At 45.9% G+C, this 22,987-nt stretch overlaps 1 protein-coding gene and 1 pseudogene across 1 annotated transcript in view; both read left to right on the top strand.

The window, feature by feature from the left end:
• The window catches only part of LOC138666977 (zinc finger protein 585A-like), a 118,210-nt pseudogene that overhangs the window by 82,250 nt on the left and 12,973 nt on the right, over positions 1-22,987 (top strand).
• The window catches only part of LOC138666975 (uncharacterized), a 34,241-nt gene continuing 11,264 nt past the window's right edge, over positions 11-22,987 (top strand). The window contains exons 1-6 of the mRNA XM_069755189.1: positions 11-76; positions 1,056-1,202; positions 1,332-1,511; positions 1,595-1,718; positions 1,802-1,899; positions 12,756-12,846. Coding sequence (XP_069611290.1) covers positions 1,125-1,202; positions 1,332-1,511; positions 1,595-1,718; positions 1,802-1,899; positions 12,756-12,846 — 571 coding nt within the window. The 5' untranslated portion in view covers positions 11-76; positions 1,056-1,124. The remainder of the gene's footprint in view (positions 77-1,055; positions 1,203-1,331; positions 1,512-1,594; positions 1,719-1,801; positions 1,900-12,755; positions 12,847-22,987) is intronic.

Genomic DNA, 22,987 nt, shown 5'->3' with positions numbered 1-22,987 from the left:
GTCCTGTGCGCACAGAACTGCCATATATGTGGAGTGCGGCTCTGCAGGTGGAGGGTCCACACCAGAACTGTAGCAGGTAAAGACCCCAATATCCACAGGTGTCCCTTCTAATTAGGGGGAAACTATCCCCTCTAATAATCCTCGGACAGTTCTGACAAACACAGTAAAGTGCCCCTTTATGGAGGTGACAGAAAGTCTGTTTAGTCCCTTTAGCTTCATAGTATCAGCTCTAATCCAATGGGGAGAGAGCGATTTACCCTGAAGAGTCACAGATTGTGGGGTTGTTATAAAATGTTATATTTAGGGGGTTTGTGTTGTCTCCTTATAAGAATCACAATGGTTTTGCTCCTTTTCCGCTGATAGATACAAACGACCCAACTATGAAAGACGGGAACCAAGGAAACCTGTATTACTCTCATAGTTCAGGGCAACACACATTATTGTCGGGAAACCTTCATATAGACGGCCGGTGGTGATGGAGTCAGTGACGGACTCTGGACAAATCTGCTTCTAGAGCCGTAGTAGAAGATGAAGATGTCGTCCTCATCATGAAGTAGTTATTTCTCCTGTCACGTGTAATGAATATCTCCTGCAGTATTGCTAATGCCGATTCCAGGGTCGGTAAATGAGACGAGAATTAGCGTTATGGAAGATGAGTCTATGAGGAACGTATTCAGCTGCCGACTCCGAGGGAGAAACTACTTGTTGTCTGTGGCCTAAATATATTGGTTTTATTAGGAGATGGAAAGAAGAAAACTAAACACTGTAAAATAGCAAATATACCATTACTGCTTGGGTTCCCGCCAGTCTCTGTATTATCTGCTCAGTCCTAACGAAGTTATGATTCTTACAGCCAATCAGTCGCCAAAGCAGTGAGTAACATAGGCAGTGATTGGGAGCATGGAGGAGATGTCTTAGTCAGCAATTCAACTTGCGTTCCAGTCCATACAAGACTAGAGAGTACAACATCTACAAGTTCTATCTTTTTGTATGTTTCCCCTTATTATCGCCAGGAATTTTATGATGTTACATCGGCTCATCTTCTTCTCATTCAGGTATTTACAATATCCGATCCTCTGTGAAGATCTACTATTGAGGGAATTTTTCTTATTAACCCATCAAAGATGGATGTGGACAGAGACAAGATGGCAGAGAGGATATTACACCTAACCCTAGAGATCCTCTTCCTTCTTACTGGAGAGGTGAGAGATTCTGATGATGTCACATTACATCATTCTTATCTATGGGAATAACAGATGGACAGAACTGGAGAGGTGAGGACTCTGGAAATGTCTGTAGTGAGATTTATTAATGTGTCTCTCCATAACCAGGATTACACAGTAGTGAAGAAGACCTCTAGTGAGCGCTGTCAGGACCCTGTGTCTGAGGGATGGGGAAGACCCCTGAGCCCAATCACGGGGCCTCAACCTCACCCCCTGATACATGAGAACATCAATGACCAGAAGATCCTAGAACTCGCCTACATGATGATTGAGCTGCTGACTGGAGAGGTGACACTGCTGGGAATGCTGGGACATTATACAATAGAGCTATGAAGGGATCGGGGTGATGACGGTATCATTGTATGTGTCAGGTTCCTATAAGGTATCAGGATCTCGCCGTCTATTTCTCCATGGAGGAATGGGAGTATTTAGAAGGACACAAAGATCTGTACAAGGACATCATGATGGAGATTCCCCAGCCCCTCACATCACCAGGTAATGGACTGGACTAAATACAGACGGCCTATAATTATCTGTATGTAAAGAATGAATTAAGTCCCTGTATATGTTTCTTCCAGATCTATCCAGTAGGAGGACAACACCAGAGAGATGTCCCCGTCCTCTTCTTCCACAGGACTGTAAACAAGGAGATCCTAATGTTTCTCAGGATCATCAGGTAGATAGAGAGGTGTCATGAGATCTCCCCTCACTCTCTCTGTGTAGACAACTGTGAAGGTTTTGTGCTCAGTTTTGTTTCATCCACCAGTATTATGTTGTTGTTTTTTATTATCGCTGACAGCATCCACTGAGAGAGGGGATCCGCCCCCAGGAACAGGAAACCTACAGATAAAAAGGGGCTGTCCCCCTTGCCTCCTCAGTTGGTTTCCTGTTCCTGTGGGAACCTGCACAGGAAAGGTTACCTGGGCCTGTGCATGCCACCTGTGTGGTGTCTGGGGAACAGCAGGGGCTGCGGCACCAGAAGCAGCGTCTGGAGATCCCTGGCTGTCAGTCTTCACCCTCGTCTGATGGTGGATGATGTGAGGCCAGGATCCGGAAGAGGCTGTCCTGGCTCACGCGGTGCAGTAGGACCAGACCGGCACTCATCTTGTGGAGCGGGATGCGTGCATCGGCTGCCCTGCTCTTCCATCGGGCAGTGCTTCCGAGTTTAGGCCCACGTATGCACACTGCCCATTCACCATTACTGAACTAAATTTGCTTGGGTTCACTTCCTAGGGTCCGGGGAGGCTTGTTCTGGAGATGGACGGGCTGTAAGTATAAGATCCGGTGGCCTCCTGTTGCCAATGTGTCCCAAAGATATCCTCTCCAGGAGAATCTGAGGTGCACCCACAGGTGGTGGAAGTGCAGCCGCACAGCAATCCCAAGAACAGCATTGGGCGCTCCCAAGAGGGAACTCCACTAACAAGAGTGTACGGAGTAAGCTGTACCATCTAGAACTCGTGCTGTGCCTCCGCTTCCAGAACCGGTACCACATCACAGCTTCACTGGGTGAGTGTTACATGACTCTGCCTACTAAGCTGATTCACCTTCTTTCTGTGTACCTCCCTATCAGGCTAAGAAAACTAAAAAAAAGCCAAGCACAAAGAGTGCCTTGTGCTCACAACCCCTTCCTGACCTCTATCTTAAAAGACTGTGTCAGAGTTGTATTAGCCAGACTTTAGAGGAGGAGTCCTCAGTTAGATCTGCTGATATACGATTAATGATGAGAGGAACTTCAGTCCTTAGGATGCTCAAACAGGCCTAACAAACATAAGTCTAAAGCAAGAAGTGTTACCCCTGTCTCCTGTTCTGCTTCCGGTTGTGAACAGGCTGGATTCCCTGGTGCTTCTGATTCATCGTCATCTGGTGAAGAAGGGCTATCTTTTTTTTCCCATAGAGAGTATGGATAATGTGGTGAAATCAGTTAGAAATACCATGGGGCTTTTAGAGGTGAAAGAGGTTAGATCTACAAAGGAAATTATGTTTGCAGGTCTCTCGCAGAAAAAGATACGAGCTTTCCCGTTTATTGGTGTGGTGAAGGATTTGGTCAGGATGGAATGGAACAAGCAGGGACAGCGCGAGGGTTCCTCTCCATCTTCCAGGAGGAGGTATCCCTTTGTCCCTTTGAGGAAGATGACCTGACAGCTTGGTCCAAGGTTCCCAAGGTGGACTCCGCAGTGGCCTCGACTTCTAGACATTTTGTCCTGCCTGTAGAAGATTCTGTGGTCCTGTCCAGTCTAGAGTCTAGACTGCAAAGCAGAGACATTACTTAAAAGATCATGGGAGTCCTGCTCCAGAGCCTTTAGACCGGCTCTATCCAGCACATGTACAGGAAGGTCAATGCTTGTTTGGGTGGACTAGCTGGAGGAACAGATCAAGAAAGAATTGTCTAGAGAGAGGCTGATGTCCTCTAGTCCATTGATCAGGGGAACTACAGTATATCTAGCTGATGCTTCTGTGGACTCCCTACGCCTGGCAACAAGGTCAGCTGGTCTTGTGAATTCTGTTCGTCGTGTCCTATGGCTGAAGGGCTGGAAGGGGGATGCGCAAAGTCTAAATTGTGCGCAATTCCATGCCAGGGTGAGTTCCTGTTTGGCAGCGTGCTCGATTAGATCCTCACCAAGGCGGGAGAGAGAAAGAAGGGGTTCCCTAACCAGTCTGTTCCGTCCTACAGGAAGGCCTTCAGAAAGTGACCATTCGGTAGAAGGTGGAATTATGAAAACCGAGATCGCTGGGAGACAAAGGAGACCAAACAAGAAGGTGCCCATTTTAGCGGATCCTCTCCCAGGAAGAGTAATAAATTCCATTGACCCTGACCCTCCTGTGGGCGGCAGGTTAAAAAATTTTTGACACAGATGGCAGGAGATCACTTCTAATGCCTGGACCCTGGGCTTAGTAACATCGGGGTTGAAACTAGAGTTTTGTCGAGTCCCCTCAGATTCCTTTGTCATCACCTCTCTTAGATCCCCGGCAAAACAGGAGGCTCTTGAGTTGGAGGTTTTATGTTATGATCCGGTGACCTAGGAGCTTCATGAGAACTTTCACTGGAGAAAGTGGCCACTATACTGACCGCAATCCTGAACTTCATACCGCATCTAGAAGTAGCCGTGGAGTGTACCTAACACACCTAGACACCTCGTCACAGCCGGAGAACTAAATACCCCTAAAGATGGAAATAGGAATACTATCTTGCCTCAGAGAAAATCCCCAAAGGATAGACAGCCCTCCACAAATATTGGCGGTGAGTCGGAGAGGAAAAAACATACACAGGCAGAAAAACAGGATTAGCACAGGAGGCCACTCTAGCTAGATAGGACAGCATAGGACAGAGATCTGTGCGGTCAGTATAAAACCCTTCAAAACAACCACTGCAGAATATACAAAAACTTCCTACATCTACTAAAAGATGCAGGAGCGTATATCTGCAACTCCAGTGAATCCTACAATCAGAGCAGGAATAAAACTGAAACAAGCACACCGGCAGTGTGCCACAGAAACAAAAACCAAACACTTATCTTTGCTGAAATTGTCAGCAAGCAGGAGAAGCCAAAAAGTGATCCAACACTTCACAAGGAACATTGACAACTGGCAGGGACTAAAGAGTCCTGCAAAGCTAAATACCCCAGTCAGCCTTGCAATTAGCAGATACACCTGTCCAATCCTGCAGTCCAGGCACAACTGCATTACCATCTACAACCACCGGAGGGAGCCCAAAAGCAGAATTCACAACAGTACCCCTCCTTGAGGAGGGGTCACCGAACCCTCACCAGAGCCCCCAGGCCGATCAGTATGAGCCCGATGAAAGGTACGAACCAAATCAGCGGCATGGACATCAGAGGCAGAAACCCAAGAATTATCCTCCTGGCCATAACCCTTCCATTTGACAAGGTACTGAAGCTTCCGCCTCAAAAAACGAGAATCCAAAATCTTCTCAACAACATATTCCAACTCCCCATCGACCAACACAGGGGCTGGAGGATCAACAGAGGGAACAACGGGCTCCACATATTTCCGCAACAAAGATCTATGGAAGACATTATGAATAGCAAAAGAGGCCGGAAGCGCCAGGCAAAAGGACACCGGATTAATAATCTCAGAAATCCTATAAGGACCAATAAATCGAGGCTTAAACTTAGGGGAAGAAACCTTCATAGGAACATGACGGGAAGATAACCAAACCAGATCCCCAACCCGAAGCCGGGAACCAACACACCGACGACGGTTAGCAAAACGTTGAGCCTCCTCCTGAGACAGCACCAAATTGTCCACCACATGAGCCCAAATCTGCTGCAACCTGTCGACCACAGAATCCACACCAGGAAGGTCAGAAGGCTCAACCTGCCCAGAAGAAAAAGAAGGATGAAAACCAAAATTACAAAAAAAAAGGCGAAACCAAAGTAGCCGAACTAGACCGATTATTAAGGGCGAACTCGGCCAATGGCAAAAAAGCCACCCAATCATCCTGATCAGCAGACACAAAGCATCTCAAATAGGTCTCCAAGGTCTGATTAGTTCGCTCAGTCTGTCCATTTGTCTGAGGATGAAATGCAGAAGAAAAAGACAAATCAATGCCCAGCTTGGCACAAAAGTCCCGCCAAACCCTAGAAACAAACTGGGAACCTCTGTCGGACACAATATTCTCCGGAATACCATGCAAACGGACCTCATGCTGAAAAAACAACGGAACCAAATCAGAAGAAGAAGGGAATTTAGGCAAAGGCACCAAATGAACCATCTTAGAGAATCGGTCACAAACAACCCAGATAACCGACATCCTCTGGGAAACAGGAAGATCGGAAATAAAATCCATAGAAATATGTGTCCAGGGCCTCTCGGGGACCGGCAATGGCAAGAGCAACCCACTAGCACGGGAGCAACAAGGCTTGGCCCGTGCACAAGTCCCACAGGACTGCACAAAAGACCGCACATCACGCGACAAAGAAGGCCACCAAAAGGACCTACCAACCAAGTCTCTGGTACCAAAAATACCAGGATGACCAGCCAACACAGAACAACGAACCTCAGAAATCACTCTACTAGTCCATCTGTCAGGAACAAACAGTTTCCCCACAGGACAACGGTCAGGTTTGTCAGCCTGAAATTTCTGAAGAACCCATCGTAAATCAGGAGAAATGGCAGAAAGGACCACCCCTTCCTTCAAAATACTGACTGGTTCCAAAACCTCAGGACAATCAGGCAAAAAACTCCTAGAGAGGGCATCAGCCTTAACATTCTTAGTACCAGGAAGGTACGAGACCACAAAATCAAAACGAGAAAAAAACAAGGATTATCGAGCCTGTCTAGGATTCAACCGCTTGGCAGACTCGAGGTAAATCAAATTCTTATGGTCGGTCAAGACCACAATACGGTGCTTAGCTCCCTCAAGCCAATGTCGCCACTCCTCAAACGCCCACTTCATAGCCAACAACTCCCGATTGCCGACATCATAATTGCGTTCCGCAGGTGAAAATTTACGGGAAAAGAAGGCACACGGTTTCATCAAGGAACCAACAGGATCCCTCTGAGACAAAACGGCCCCTGCCCCAATCTCAGAAGCGTCAACCTCAACCTGAAACGGAAGAGAAACATCCGGATGGCGCAACACTGGAGCAGAAGAAAAACAACGTTTAAGTTCTTGAAAGGCAGAGACAGCCGCAGAGGGCCAATTCGCCACATCAGCGCCCTTCTTAGTCAAATCAGTCAAGGGTTTAACCACGCTGGAAAAATTAGCAATGAAACGGCGATAAAAATTAGCGAAACCCAAAAATTTCTGAAGACTCTTCACGGATGTGGGCTGAATCCAATCATGAATGGCCTGAACCTTAACCGGATCCATCTCAATAGATGAGGGAGAAAAAATAAAGCCCAAAAAGGAAACCTTCTGCACCCCAAAAAGACACTTAGACCCTTTCACAAACACGGCATTGTCACGAAGGATCTGAAATACCATCCTGACCTGCTGCACATGAGACTCCCAATCATCGGAAAAAATCAAAATATCGTCCAAATAAATGATCAAGAACTTATCAAAATATCTCCGGAAGATATCATGCATGAAGGACTGAAAAACAGATGGAGCATTAGAGAGTCCGAATGGCATCACAAGGTATTCAAAATGGCCTTCGGGCGTGTTAAACGCAGTTTTCCATTCATCAACCCTGCTTAATACGAACAAGATTATATGCCCCCCGAAGGTCAATCTTAGTAAACCAACTAGCTCCCTTAATCCTAGCAAACAAATCAGAAAGCAAAGGCAAGGGGTATTAAAACTTGACCGTGATCTTATTTAAGAGGCGATAATCAATACAGGGTCTCAAAGAACCATCTTTTTTAGCAACAAAAAAGAACCCTGCTCCCAACGGTGAAGAAGATGGCCGAATATGCCCCTTCTCCAAAGACTCCTTAATATAACTCCGCATGGCGGTGTGTTCAGGTACAGAAAGGTTGAAAAGTCGACCCTTAGGAAACTTACAGCCTGGAATCAAATCAATAGCACAATCGCAGTCCCTGTTTGGTGGAAGGAAACTGGACTTAGGCTCATCGAATACATCCTGAAAATCAGACAAAAACTCCGGAATTTCCGAAGAGGGAGAAGGGGCAATTGACATCAGAGGAACATCATTATGAACCCCCTGACAACCCCAACTAGTTACAGACATGGATTTCCAATCCAAAACAGGATTATGGACCTGCAACCATGGGAAACCCAGCACAACAGCATCATGCAAATTATGCAACACCAGAAATCGACAATCTTCCTGGTGGGCTGGCGCCATGCGCATGGTCACCTGTATCCAAAACTGGGGCTTATCTTTAGCCAAGGGTGTAGCATCAATGCCCCTTAAAGGAATAGGGTTCTGCAAAGGCTGCAAGGGAAAACCACAACGCCTAGCAAAGTCAAAGTCCATCAAATTCAAGGCGGCGCCTGAATCCACAAACGCCATGACAGAAAATGACGACAATGAGCAGATCAAGGACACAGATAACAGAAATTTAGGTTGTACAGTACTGATGGTAAATGAACTGGTGATCCTTTTTGTCCGCTTAGGGTAGACAGAAATGACATGAGAAGCGTCGCCACAATAAAAACACAACCTGTTGAGACGTCTGAAACCTTGTCGTTCCGTTTTAGACAGCATCCTATCACACTGCATAGGCTCAGTAATTTGCTCTGAGGATAACCCCATAGCGCGCACAGTTCTGCGTTCCCGCAAGCGCCGGTCAATCTGAATGGCCAAAGACATAGAATCACTCAGATTGGAGGGTGTGGGAAACCCCACCATAACATCCTTAACGGATTCAGAAAGACCCTTTCTGAAAATTGCCGCCAAAGCATCATCATTCCATTTAGTCAGCACAGACCATTTTCTGAATTTCTGACAATACAATTCAGCCGCCTCTTGCCCCTCAGACAGGGCCAACAAGGTCTTCTCAGCTTGATCCACATAATTAGGCTCATCATACAATAACCCCAATGCTTGAAAGAAAGAATCAACATTAAGCAAAGCAGGATTGCCAGATTCCAGGGAAAATGCCAAATCCTGTGGGTCACCACGCAGCAGGGATATGATGATTTTAACCTGCTGAATGGGATCACCAGAGGACCAGGGTCTCAATGCAAAAAACAGTTTACAGTTATTATTGAAACTCAAAAATTTGGATCTGTCACCAAAAAATAAATCAGGAGTGGGAATCTTAGGTTCTAAAGCAGGAGTCTGAACAATATAATCCGAAATACCCTATACCCTAGCAGCAAGCTGATCCACACGAGAAGCTAAGCACTGAACATTCATGCTAGTACTAGGTTCCTCAGCCACCCAGAGATTAAGAGGGAGGAGAAGACAAAACAGGCTGAGAAAAAAAAATGGCTCAAAACCTTTCCTCCCTTCTTCTGAGATGCAATTAACTCATTGTAGGCCAGTTGTACTGTTATGATCCGGTGACCTAGGAGCTTCATGAGAACTTTCACTGGAGAAAGTGGCCACTGTACTGACCGCAATCCTGAACTTCACACCGCAACTAGAAGTAGCCGTGGAGTGTACCTAACACACCTAGACACCTCGTCACAGCCGGAGAACTAAATACCCCTAAAGATGGAAATAGGAATACTATCTTGCCTCAGAGAAAATCCCCAAATGATAGACAGCCCCCCACAAATATTGGCGGTGAGTCGGAGAGGAAAAAACATACACAGGCAGAAAAACAGGATTAGCACAGGAGGCCACTCTAACTAGATAGGACAGGATAGGACAGAGTTCTGTGCGGTCAGTATAAAACCCTTCAAAACAAGCACAGCAGAATATACAAAAACTTCCTACATCTACTAAAAGATGCAGGAGCGTATATCTGCAACTCCAGTGAATCCTACAATCAGAGCAGGAATAAAACTGAAACAAGCACACCGGCAGTGTGCCACAGAAACAAAAACCAAACACTTATCTTTGCTGAAATTGCCAGCGAGCAGGAGAAGTCAGAAAGTGATCCAACACTTCACAAGGAACATTGACAACTGGCAGGGACTAAAGAGTCCTGCAAAGCTAAATACCCCAGTCAGCCTTGCAATTAGCAGATACACCTGTCCAATCCTGCAGTCCAGGCACAACTGCATTACCATCTACAACCACCGGAGGGAGCCCAAAAGCAGAATTCACAACAGTTTTATGTCTGTTATCTAAGCATGTCGTGGTGGAGGTCCCGGGAGACCAGGAGGGAAAGGGGATTCCATGGGTAGTGAAACCGTCCAGGATAGTTACTACGGATGCTAGTCCTGATGGATGAGGAGCTCATATGGACGATAACCTGGCTCAGGGGCAGAGGTCCATAGAGGAGGCTGATGCCTCCTCAAATCTAAAGGAATTAAAGGCAGTCAGTTATGCTCTACATCACTTTCTCCCACAGCTGTGGGGGACGCATGTGAGAGTTTTGTCGGACAATACCATGTCAGTTGCATACGTAAATTGGCAAGGCGGAACTTGATCAAAAGTGCTGATGTCTACTGTGGTGGATATTCTCGAACTGGCCGAAGCCCATCTCTTGTCTCTCTCAGCCCTTCACATCAGGGGAGTGGAAAATCTTAAAGCGGCTTCCTCAGTCGCCATACGTTCTATCAGAGAGAATGGGGTCTCAGTCACCAAGTATTCAGGAATTTAGTGGACTTGTGGGGGCTTCCGGAAATAGACTTGTTTGCTACCAGGGACAACAGAAAGGTCCAAAGATTTGCCTCCCTGAACAGGGCAGATCAGCCGGAGTTGGTCGACTCCCTCCAGTTCCCTTGTCGCTTCAGTCTGGCCTATGCGTTTCCTCCAATGATGGTGCTTCCACAAGTCATCAGGAAGATCAGGGACGAGAGAGCAAGGATAATTCTCTTCGCTCCTTTCTGGCCCAAGAGACCTTGGTTTTCATGGCTCAGGGCCATGTCCATATCCGACCCCTGGATCTTCCCTGTTGTGAATTCCGCTCTTGGGCTCCCTCCGGTGGTTGTAAGTGACACTTTTGTGAGTTCTGCTCTTGGGCTCCCTCTTGTGGTTTCAAGTGGTATGGCTGCTCCTTGGAGTTAGCTGTCAGCAGCCTCTTTCACTGATCGTCTTTTCTGCTCGGCTATTTTTGCCTGCTCTGTCCTTCAGCTACTGCCACTTGTAAATGGTTCCTGGTTGGATTCACATCTCTTTTGGATTTCCCTGTTATCCTGACCAGTTCAGCAAAGCTAAGTTTTTTGCTTGCTCTTTTCTGTTCACAGATTGTGGACTTATCCGTTCTGTGCTCTCTTTGTTTATCCAGCGTTATCAGTATGAATTAATTCTGTCTTGCTGGAAGCTCTGGGAAGCAGATTTACCCTCCACACCTTTAGTCAGGTGTGGAGATTTTTAGTAAACTCAGCGTGGATTTTTGTAGTGTTTTATACTGACCGCACAGTATTCCATCCTGTCCTATCTATCAAGCTAGACTGGCCTCCTGTGCTCATCCTGGTTTCATTCTGTGTATGTCTTTTCCCTCTCCACTCACAGTCATTATTTGTGGGGGGCTAATCTATCCTTTGGGGATTTTCTCTGAGGCAGGATAGTTTTCCTGCTTCTATCTTTAGGGGTAGTTAGCTCTTAGGCGGTGACGAGGTGCCTAGGGAGAGTTAGGAGCATCCCACGGCTACTTCTAATGTTGTGTTGAGCTTAGGGACTGCGGTCAGTACAGTTACCACTTCCTTCAGAGCTCGTTCCATGTTGCTCCTAAACCACCGTGTCATAACACTTCCCATCAGATCCAGGCCTGCTCTCTTGGGGTCCATCCTGTCATCCTTGGGTGAGAGGTCTCCACTTGAAGGCGTGGAACTTGAGGCAGTTGTTGAGATTAAGGGGGATTTCTGACAACATGATGAGCACCAGTCTGCAGAGTAGGAAAGAATCCACGACCAAGATATACAGTAGAGTGTGGAGAAAGTTCCTTAATTTTCATACTGGGCCTTTCTCTAGTGAGGTTCCAGTTGCTGCAATTTTCAAGGGTTGGGAGCTGGGTTTTTCAGTTAACACATTAAAGGTTCAGATATCAGCTTTGGGAGCCCTATCTAGTCGTAATATTGCGGGAGTTAGATGAGTTGCATGGTTTATTTCAGCGTGTGAGCGTAGCGACTCTGTACACATTGCTCGCTTGCCTCACTAGGACCTGAATCTGGTCTTTGATGCCCTGATAGGTCCGTCGTCTGTCTGTCGCATTAAAGTACATATCATTAAAGTACATATTAAATATCCCTGAAGGCAGAGTAGAGCTCTGTTTGTGTCTTTTCAGAGCCACAGGAAGGGGTTTGGAGTCACAAGGAGCACTTTATCACATTGGATCACAGATACAATCTGTCTGGCTTACTCAGCAAAGGGTGAAGGTCCTCCGAATGGAATAAGGGCACATTCGGCACGGTCTATGGCATTCTCCTGGGCTAAGAAGGCGGACATATCGATTGATTGGATATGTAATGCTGCAACATGGTCTTCACCATCTACCTTTTACAGCCACTATAGACTCAATTTGTCATCATCTTCTGACTTGGTTTTTAGGAGACCTGTCCTCAATACGGTGGTCCCTCCCAGATGATGGTTCCCTGAAATCTCTCAGTGGGTGCTGTCATGGCGAGAATAAAAAACGGATTACTTACCGTAATTGTATTTTATGGAGTCCATGAAAGAACCCACTTCCCTCCCTTAGTAGCACATAATAGAGATGTGTATGTAATTCACTCCGGGTGATGGTGGTATATGTTTATACATATTGAGTAGTTTTTATGAGGATGTTCTAATGTTTTCTTGGCGGTTCCTCTTGTACTCTGTAATCCAACTGAGGAGGGGGACCACCCCTTTTTATCTGTAGGCTTCCTGTTCCTGGGGGTGGATCCCCTCTCTCAGTGGGTGCTATCGTGGACTCCTTAAAATACAATTACCGGTAAGTAATCCGGTTTATCCGGTTTGTAATAAGAATGGTGGAGATGGCAGGATTAGAGCTGATCATAGATGTGACTTCTCCATCTGTCTGTGACTTTTACAATATTTGTTTCAGGATGAAGATCTGACCCGTATTAATACTGCAGAGACATGTGTGAGGGGTGATGAGAGGTGTAAAGAGAAGATTCCTACAGATGACTACCCAGGTGAGTAGTGACCACTAAATGCAGAGAAGTCACAGATTCTTCTCAGCCACTGTCTGTGGCTGCTTTATCGGTGGTGTAGTCTGGCTGTATCACAATCGTGTGATCACCATTTCGCCTCTAGACCACAACATTCTCCTCCACCCAAAACTGTTCAAATGACTTTGGACTTTAAAAGCCCTTTCTATAGAATATATAGCCTGGAGGGTCAACCTACACCCTGAAATCAGGAGATGCTGGTCGTAACCTGCCCATATCTGTAAACTGCAAAGTCAAATGATAGTGTACGTAGAATGTGCTGACAAGTTAGAAAGCCACTTGAAGAAAAATACTATGATGGGCCTGTAAGAGAAATCGGAGGGTAATGATGCTGTTGGCTTCCTATAACCCTGTTATCTTATTGGATGAATTTACCTTCTCCTCCTTCTGTGCTGCTGAATGTGCTCATATGGTCCCTACAAGTCCAGGTCCAGTCTTTCTGGACAAACTTTGCTTTTATGATCGACAACATTAAATGTGCAGTGAGGGCCAAGTGTGACTTTCTGTACTGTAACCGTTTCCCTTTATACTGAATTTTCAATTTTACCCCTCGCCACGACCGCACTCACTTGAGAGAGGGACCCGCCCATAGGAACAGGAAACCTACAGAGATAAAAAGGACGGTCCCCCTCTCCTCCTCAGTTGGTTTCCTGTTCCTATCGGAAATCCCTGGATTCCTACTGATGAAGGTGGTTGGAGCACCTCCAAATTACCTGAGCCTGTGCACCCGCCTGTGTGGTCCTCTCGATGACAGCAGGGGCTGCGACATCAGTAGCAGCGGCAGGGGAGCCACTGCATGCAGCCTCCCCCCTCGTCTGGTCACCATCCGGCAGGTTCCGGGCGACAAAGCCCGGCCTATGGAGGAGGCATGTGTGTGGGGCCGATCTTCCAGTTACCAGCGGTGGAGTGCTAGGAGGCGGTGGCGGCTGCGTCGTGCGGGTAAGTCCGTGCTGCTTAATTGAACCGGAAGTGGTCGGAGCACTTCCGGTTCATGGCGGGCGGCGCAATACAGATGACCACGCAATTGAAATGGCAGGCTGGGGCACAGAGCTATTCGCTCAGTATGCTGTCCCCGGCGCATAACGAGCATCCACCAGTGGTGGAGCAAGATAGCGCTGTCAAAAGCAGCGCTAATGGCTCAAAATCATCGGCAAAAAGGAGTGGTCGTTCCATGGAAGGACCTGACACTTACATGAGCAGTAAAACGAGGAGTAGAGATGCAGATCTACTCAGACCCCACACAGCGTCTCCACCTCCAAAACCGGTATGATGATGATGATGATGAAGATGATAGCTTCACTGGGTGAGTGTTTATGATCCTCTACCTATAAGCTGATCTCTTCCTTCTCTGCCTCTCCCCTTAGGCTAAGAAGACCAGTAAATCTAAGCATAAGGAGTGTGCCCTGTGTATGCAACCCCTGCCCGACATGTATCTTAAAAGGTTGTGTCAAAGCTGTATAGATCAGACCTTACAGGATGAGGCGGCTGTTACGACCACAAATATCAGAGCCATAATAAGGCAGGAGATCCAGTCTTTGGGATCAAAATCCCTAAAGAAACATGGAAGTAAGCGCCTTTCTCCCGTCTCCAGTTCAGAGTCTGGAGAGGGCTTAATCTGATCCTCCAATACCTCAGGATAATCTCCAAGCTCTTCTGAGGATGAAGGCGGAGCATGTTTTCCAGTCGACAGTATAGACAATCTTATAAAATCCGTTAGGAACACTATGGGGTGTCCAGATACTAAGGAGGTCAGGTCGGTTAAGAATATCATGTTTGCAGGACTAGGCCAGAAAAAACAGCGTGCCTTTCCAGTCATTTCCGCTATTAAAGACCCTGTCAAAAAAGAATGGGACAAACAGGGCAAAGGGTTTCTCCCATCATCTTCCAAAAGGCGTTACCCTTTTAGTGATGAGGAATTAGCAGTGTGGTCTAAAGTCCCTAAGGTAGATGCGGCGGTAGCATCCACCTCAAAGCAATCTTCCCTTCTGGTAGAAGACGCAGGAATCTTACTAGATCCACTAGATCGTAAGGCTGAAGCTCCCCTTAAAAGATCTTGAGAGACGAACACGGGAGCCTTTAAACCGGCCATATCAGGCACATGCACAGCTAGGTCACTATTAATTTGGATAGACCAGCTGGAGCAACAGGTAAAAGGCAAGATCACATGAGAAAAAATTCTCAAGACAGTTCCACTGATCAGAAGTGCTGCGGCATTTTTAGCGGACGCTTCAGCGGATTCTCTCCGACTGGCAGCGAGATCAGCAGGCCTGGTCAACACGGCTCGTCGAGCCCTCTGGCTGAAAGGATGGAAGGGGGATGCACAGTCAACATCCAGACTATGTAAAATCCCATGCCAGGGTGAGTTCCTGTTTGGAAAGGTTCTTGACGACCTACTCAATAAAGCAGGAGAAAGAAGGAAGGGATTTCCTAAACAGTTTCTTCCTTCTTATAGGAGAGTGTTTAGAAGACGGCCATTTAACAGGAGAAGGCCGTATGAGCCACAAAGGGATCGCTGGGAAACAAAGGAAACAAAACAAAAAGGTGCCGTATTTAGTAATCCCGAAACATCCAGATGTGGTAGATACCATCAGTAATGAAATCCCCATGGGTGGAAGACTGAAATATTTTCACCACAAATGGGAACGCATAACTTCAAACCAGTGGATCCTTCGTCTAGTAAAATCCGGACTAAAATTAGAATTTTCCCAACTACCAAGGGATAATTTTATTGTAACATCACTGAGAGCGCCGGAACAGCAAGAAGCGCTTCAGTCAGAAATTCTGAGTCTTTTGGCTAAGAATGTTCTGATAGAAGTACCAAAGGATCAGGAAGGGAGAGGATTTTATTCCTCTTTGTTTCTGGTTCCTAAACCGGATGGTTCTTTTCGTACTATAATTAACCTAAAAAGATTAAATTCCTTTTTGCATGACCACACCTTCAAGATGGAGTCAATAAGGTCCACTATTAAACTCTTGTTTCCTAGATGTTTCATGACGGGTCTAGATTTGAAGGATGCGTACTGTTATGTCTGCTAATGAAAGGTGTTATGAAGGCAATCCAGAGACACAGTGTGCCTAGCGATCAGAGCGCACACAGTGATCTGACAAATACCCAAAAACAAAGAAACGAGCTCTGAGACGTGGAAACTCTGTAGACCACACACCTGATCCTATCCTAAACACAACTAAAAGTGGCTGTGGATTGCGCCTAACAACTACCTAGGCAACTCGGCACAACCTAAGAAACTAGCTAGCCTGAAGACAGAAAAATAGGCCTGACTTGCCCCCAGAGAAATACCCCAAAGGAAAAGGCAGCCCCCCACATATAATGACTGTGAGTAAGATGAAAAGACAAAACGCAGGGATGAAATAGATTCAGCAAAGTGGGGCCCGATAATCTTAGACAGAGAGAGGACAGTAAAGCGAACTTTGCAGTCTACAAAAAACCCTAAAGCAAAAACCACGCAAAGGGGGCAAAAAGACCCACCGTGCCGGACTAACGGCACGGCGGTACACCCTTTGCGTCTCAGAGCTTCCAGCAAAACAAAAGACAAGCTGGACAGAAAAAAAACAACAAAATAGCAAAAAAGCACTTAGCTATACAGAGCAGCAGGTCACAGGAACAATCAGGAGAAGCTCAGATCCAACACTGGAACATTGACTAGGAGCCAGGATAGCAGCATCAGGTGGAGTTAAGTAACGAAGCAGCTAATGAGCTCACCAGAACACCTGAGGAAGGAAGCCCAGAAGCTGCAGTACCACTTGTGACCACAGGAGTGAATTCAGCCACAGAATTCACAACAGTACCCCCCCCTTGAGGAGGGGTCACCGAACCCTCACCAGATCCCCCAGGCCTACCAGGATGAGCCGCATGAAAGGCACGAACAAGATCGGGAGCATGAACATCAGAGGCAAAAACCCAGGAATTATCTTCCTGAGCATAACCCTTCCATTTAACCAGATACTGGAGTTTCCGTCTAGAAACACGAGAATCCAAAATCTTCTCCACAATATACTCCAATTCCCCCTCCACCAAAACCGGGGCAGGAGGCTCAACAGATGGAACCATAGGTGCCACGTATCTCCGCAACAACGACCTATGGAATACATTATGTATGGAAAAGGAGTCTGGGAGGGTCAGACGAAAAGACACAGGATTGAGAATCTCAGAAATCCTATACGGACCAATAAAACGAGGTTTAAATTTAGGAGAGGAAACCTTCATAGGAATATGACGAGAAGATAACCAAACCAGATCCCCAACACGAAGTCGGGGACCCACACGGCGTCTGCGATTAGCAAAAAGTTGAGCCTTCTCCTGGGACAAGGTCAAATTGTCCACTACCTGAGTCCAGATCTGCTGCAACCTGTCCACCACAGAATCCACACCAGGACAGTCCGAAGACTCAACCTGTCCTGAAGAGAAACGAGGATGGAACCCAGAATTGCAAAAAAATGGAGAAACCAAGGTAGCCGAGCTGGCCCGATTATTAAGGGCGAACTCAGCCAACGGCAAAAAGGACACCCAATCATCCTGGTCTGCAGAAACAAAACATCTCAGATATGTTTCCAAGGTCTGATTGGTTCGTTCGGTCTGGCCATTAGTCTGAGGATGGAAAGCCGAGGAAAAGGATAGGTCAATGCCCATCCTACCACAAAAGGCTCGCCAGAACCTTGAAACAAACTGGGAACCTCTGTCAGAAACAATATTCTCAGGAATGCCATGCAACCGAACCACATGCTGAAAGAACAAAAGTACCAAATCAGAGGAGGAAGGCAATTTAGCCAAGGGCACCAGATGGACCATTTTAGAAAAGCGATCACAGACCACCCAAATAACTGACATCTTTTGAGAAACGGGAAGGTCAGAAATGAAATCCATCGAAATATGTGTCCAAGGCCTCTTTGGGACCGGCAAGGGCAAAAGCAACCCACTGGCACGAGAACAGGAGGGCTTAGCCCTAGCACAAATCCCACAGGACTGCACAAAAGTACGTACATCCCGTGACAGAGATGGCCACCAGAAGGATCTAGCCACTAACTCTCTGGTACCAAAGATTCCAGGATGACCAGCCAACACCGAACAATGAAGTTCAGAGATAAGTTTATTAGTCCACCTATCAGGGACAAACAGTTTCTCCGCTGGACAACGATCAGGTTTATTCGCCTGAAATTTTTGCAGCACCCGCCGCAAATCAGGGGAGATGGCAGACACAATGACTCCTTCCTTGAGGATACCCGCTGGCTCAGATAAACCCGGAGAGTCGGGCACAAAACTCCTAGACAGAGCATCCGCCTTCACATTTTTAGAGCCCGGAAGGTACGAAATCACAAAGTCGAAGCGGGCAAAAAATAACGACCAACGGGCCTGTCTAGGATTCAAGCGCTTGGCAGACTCGAGATAAGTCAAGTTCTTATGATCAGTCAATACCACCACGCGATGCTTAGCTCCTTCAAGCCAATGACGCCACTCCTCGAATGCCCACTTCATGGCCAGCAACTCTCGGTTGCCCACATCATAATTACGCTCAGCGGCCGAAAACTTCCTGGAAAAGAAAGCACATGGTTTCATCACTGAGCAATCAGAACCTCTCTGTGACAAAACCGCCCCTGCTCCAATCTCAGAAGCATCAACCTCGACCTGGAACGGAAGAGAAACATCTGGCTGACACAACACAGGGGCAGAACAAAAACGACGCTTCAACTCCTGAAAAGCTTCCACAGCAGCAGAAGACCAATTAACCAAATCAGCACCCTTCTTGGTCAAATCGGTCAATGGTTTGGCAATGCTAGAAAAATTACAGATGAAGCGACGATAAAAATTAGCAAAGCCCAGGAACTTTTGCAGACTTTTCAGAGATGTCGGCTGAATCCAATCCTGGATGGCTTGGACCTTAACTGGATCCATCTCGATAGTAGAAGGGGTAAAGATGAACCCCAAAAATGAAACTTTCTGCACACCGAAGAGACACTTTGATCCCTTCACAAACAAAGAGTTAGCACGCAGGACCTGAAAAACCATTCTGACCTGCTTCACATGAGACTCCCAATCATCTGAGAAGATCAAAATGTCATCCAAGTAAACAATCAGGAATTTATCCAGGTACTCACGGAAGATGTCATGCATAAAGGATTGAAACACTGATGGAGCATTGGCAAGTCCGAACGGCATCACTAGATACTCAAAATGACCCTCGGGCGTATTGAATGCAGTTTTCCATTCATCTCCTTGCCTGATTCTCACCAGATTATACGCACCACGAAGATCTATCTTAGTGAACCAACTAGCCCCCTTAATCCGAGCAAACAAGTCAGATAACAATGGCAAGGGATACTGAAATTTAACAGTGATCTTATTAAGAAGGCGGTAATCAATACACGGTCTCAGCGAACCATCCTTCTTGGCTACAAAGAAGAACCCTGCTCCCAGTGGTGATGACGATGGGCGAATATGTCCCTTCTCTAGGGATTCCTTCACATAACTGCGCATAGCGGCGTGTTCGGGCACGGATAAATTAAATAATCGACCTTTAGGGAATTTACTACCAGGAATCAAATTGATAGCACAATCACAGTCCCTATGCGGAGGTAGGGCATCGGACTTGGGCTCTTCAAATACATCCTGATAATCAGACAAGAACTCTGGGACCTCAGAAGGGGTGGATGACGAAATCGACAAAAATGGAACATCACCATGTACCCCCTGACAACCCCAGCTGGATACCGACATGGAATTCCAATCCAATACTGGATTATGGGTTTGTAGCCATGGCAACCCCAACACGACCACATCATGCAGATTATGCAACACCAGAAAGCGAATAACTTCCTGATGTGCAGGAGCCATACACATGGTCAGCTGGGCCCAGTACTGAGGTTTATTCTTGGCCAAAGGTGTAGCATCAATTCCTCTCAATGGAATAGGACACTGCAAGGGCTCCAAGAAAAACCCACAACGTTTAGCATAATCCAAATCCATCAGATTCAGGGCAGCGCCTGAATCCACAAACGCCATGACAGAAAACGACGACAAAGAGCATATCAAGGTAATGGACAGAAGGAATTTGGACTGTACAGTACCAATGACGGCAGACCTAGCGGACCGCTTAGTGCGCTTAGGACAATTAGAAATAGCATGAGTGGAATCACCACAGTAGAAACATAGCCCATTCAGACGTCTGTATTCCTGCCGTTCAACTCTGGTCATAGTCCTATCGCACTGCATAGGCTCAGGTTTAACCTCAGGCAATACCGCCAAATGGTGCACAGATTTACGCTCGCGCAAGCGTCGACCGATCTGAATGGCCAAAGACAAAGACTCATTCAAACCAGCAGGCATAGGAAATCCCACCATGACATCCTTAAGAGCCTCAGAGAGACCCTTTCTGAACAAAGCTGCCAGCGCAGATTCATTCCACTGAGTGAGTACTGACCATTTCCTAAATTTCTGACAATATACTTCTATATCATCCTGACCCTGGCACAAAGCCAGCAAATTTTTCTCAGCCTGATCCACCGAATTAGGCTCATCGTACAGTAATCCGAGTGCCAGGAAAAACGCATCGACACTACTCAATGCAGGGTCTCCTGGCGCAAGAGAAAATGCCCAGTCTTGAGGGTCGCCGCGCAAAAAAGAAATAATAATCAAAACCTGTTGACTAGGATTACCAGAAGAATGAGGTTTCAAGGCCAGAAATAGCTTACAATTATTTTTGAAACTTAGAAACTTAGAAGAGGGGACGGGAAGAAAAACATTAGACTCGAACAAAGACGACCCAGGAAAACATACTCAGAAGGGAGGTAAGAACATTTCTAAAACAATCCACAGTGAGGAGATTGGAACAAAACAAAATCCTCTAAACTGCATGCTCGCAAACGCCAGAAGCCTGACAAACAAGATGGAAGAACTAGAAGCAGAAATATCTACAGGTAACTTTGACATAGTGGGAATAACCGAGACATGGTTAGATGAAAGCTATGACTGGGCAGTTAACTTACAGGGTTACAGTCTGTTTAGAAAGGATCGTAAAAATCGGAGAGGAGGAGGGGTTTGTCTCTATGTAAAGTCTTGTCTAAAGTCCACTTTAAGGGAGGATATTAGCGAAGGGAATGAGGATGTCGAGTCCATATGGGTTGAAATTCATGGAGGGAAAAATGGTAACAAAATTCTCATTGGGGTCTGTTACAAACCCCCAAATATAACAGAAAGCATGGAAAGTCTACTTCTAAAGCAGATAGATGAAGCTGCAACCCATAATGAGGTCCTGGTTATGGGGGACTTTAACTACCCGGATATTAACTGGGAAACAGAAACCTGTGAAACCCATAAAGGCAACAGGTTTCTGCTAATAACCAAGAAAAATTATCTTTCACAATTGGTGCAGAATCCAACCAGAGGAGCAGCACTTTTAGACCTAATACTATCTAATAGACCTGACAGAATAACAAATCTGCAGGTGGTTGGGCATTTAGGAAATAGCGACCACAATATTGTGCAGTTTCACCTGTCTTTCACTAGGGGGACTTGTGAGGGAGTCACAAAAACATTGAACTTTAGGAAGGCAAAGTTTGAACAGCTTAGAGATGCCCTTAATCTGGTAGACTGGGACAATATCCTCAGAAATAAGAATACAGATAATAAATGGGAAATGTTTAAGAACATCCTAAATAGGCAGTGTAAGCGGTTTATACCTTGTGGGAATAAAAGGACTAGAAATAGGAAAAACCCAATGTGGCTAAACAAAGAAGTAAGACAGGCAATTAACAGTAAAAAGAAAGCATTTGCACTACTAAAGCAGGATGGCACCATTGAAGCTCTAAAAAACTATAGGGAGAAAAATACTTTATCTAAAAAACTAATTAAAGCTGCCAAAAAGGAAACAGAGAAGCACATTGCTAAGGAGAGTAAAACTAATCCCAAACTGTTCTTCAACTATATCAATAGTAAAAGAATAAAAACTGAAAATGTAGGCCCCTTAAAAAATAGTGAGGAAAGAATGGTTGTAGATGACGAGGAAAAAGCTAACATATTAAACACCTTCTTCTCCACGGTATTCACGGTGGAAAATGAAATGCTAGGTGAAATCCCAAGAAACAATGAAAACCCTATATTACGAGTCACCAATCTAACCCAAGAAGAGGTGCGAAACCGGCTAAATAAGATTAAAATAGATAAATCTCCGGGTCCGGATGGCATACACCCACGAGTACTAAGAGAACTAAGTAATGTAATAGATAAACCATTATTTCTTATTTTTAGTGACTCTATAGCGACAGGGTCTGTTCCGCAGGACTGGCGCATAGCAAATGTGGTGCCAATATTCAAAAAGGGCTCTAAAAGGGAACCTGGAAATTATAGGCCAGTAAGTCTAACCTCTATTGTTGGTAAAATATTTGAAGGGTTTCTGAGGGATGTTATTCTGGATTATCTCAATGAGAATAACTGTTTAACTCCATATCAGCATGGGTTTATGAGAAATCGCTCCTGTCAAACCAATCTAATCAGTTTTTATGAAGAGGTAAGCTATAGACTGGACCACGGTGAGTCATTGGACGTGGTATATCTCGATTTTTCCAAAGCGTTTGATACCGTGCCGCACAAGAGGTTGGTACACAAAATGAGAATGCTTGGTCTGGGGGAAAATGTGTGTAAATGGGTTAGTAACTGGCTTAGTGATAGAAAGCAGAGGGTGGTTATAAATGGTATAGTCTCTAACTGGGTCGCTGTGACCAGTGGGGTACCGCAGGGGTCAGTATTGGGACCTGTTCTCTTCAACATATTCATTAATGATCTGGTAGAAGGTTTACACAGTAAAATATCGATATTTGCAGATGATACAAAGCTATGTAAAGCAGTTAATACAAGAGAAGATAGTATTCTGCTACAGATGGATCTGGATAAGTTGGAAACTTGGGCTGAAGGGTGGCAGATGAGGTTTAACAATGATAAATGTAAGGTTATACACATGGGAAGAGGGAATCAATATCACCATTACACACTGAACGGGAAACCACTGGGTAAATCTGACAGGGAGAAGGACTTGGGGATCCTAGTTAATGATAAACTTACCTGGAGCAGCCAGTGCCAGGCAGCAGCTGCCAAGGC

The sequence above is a fragment of the Ranitomeya imitator genome, chromosome 2, assembly GCF_032444005.1.
Source record: "Ranitomeya imitator isolate aRanImi1 chromosome 2, aRanImi1.pri, whole genome shotgun sequence".
In the NCBI taxonomy this organism is placed as follows: domain Eukaryota; kingdom Metazoa; phylum Chordata; class Amphibia; order Anura; family Dendrobatidae; genus Ranitomeya; species Ranitomeya imitator.
The sequence above is the reverse complement of the archived record's forward strand: the minus strand, read 5'-3'. Positions and strand labels throughout refer to the sequence as shown.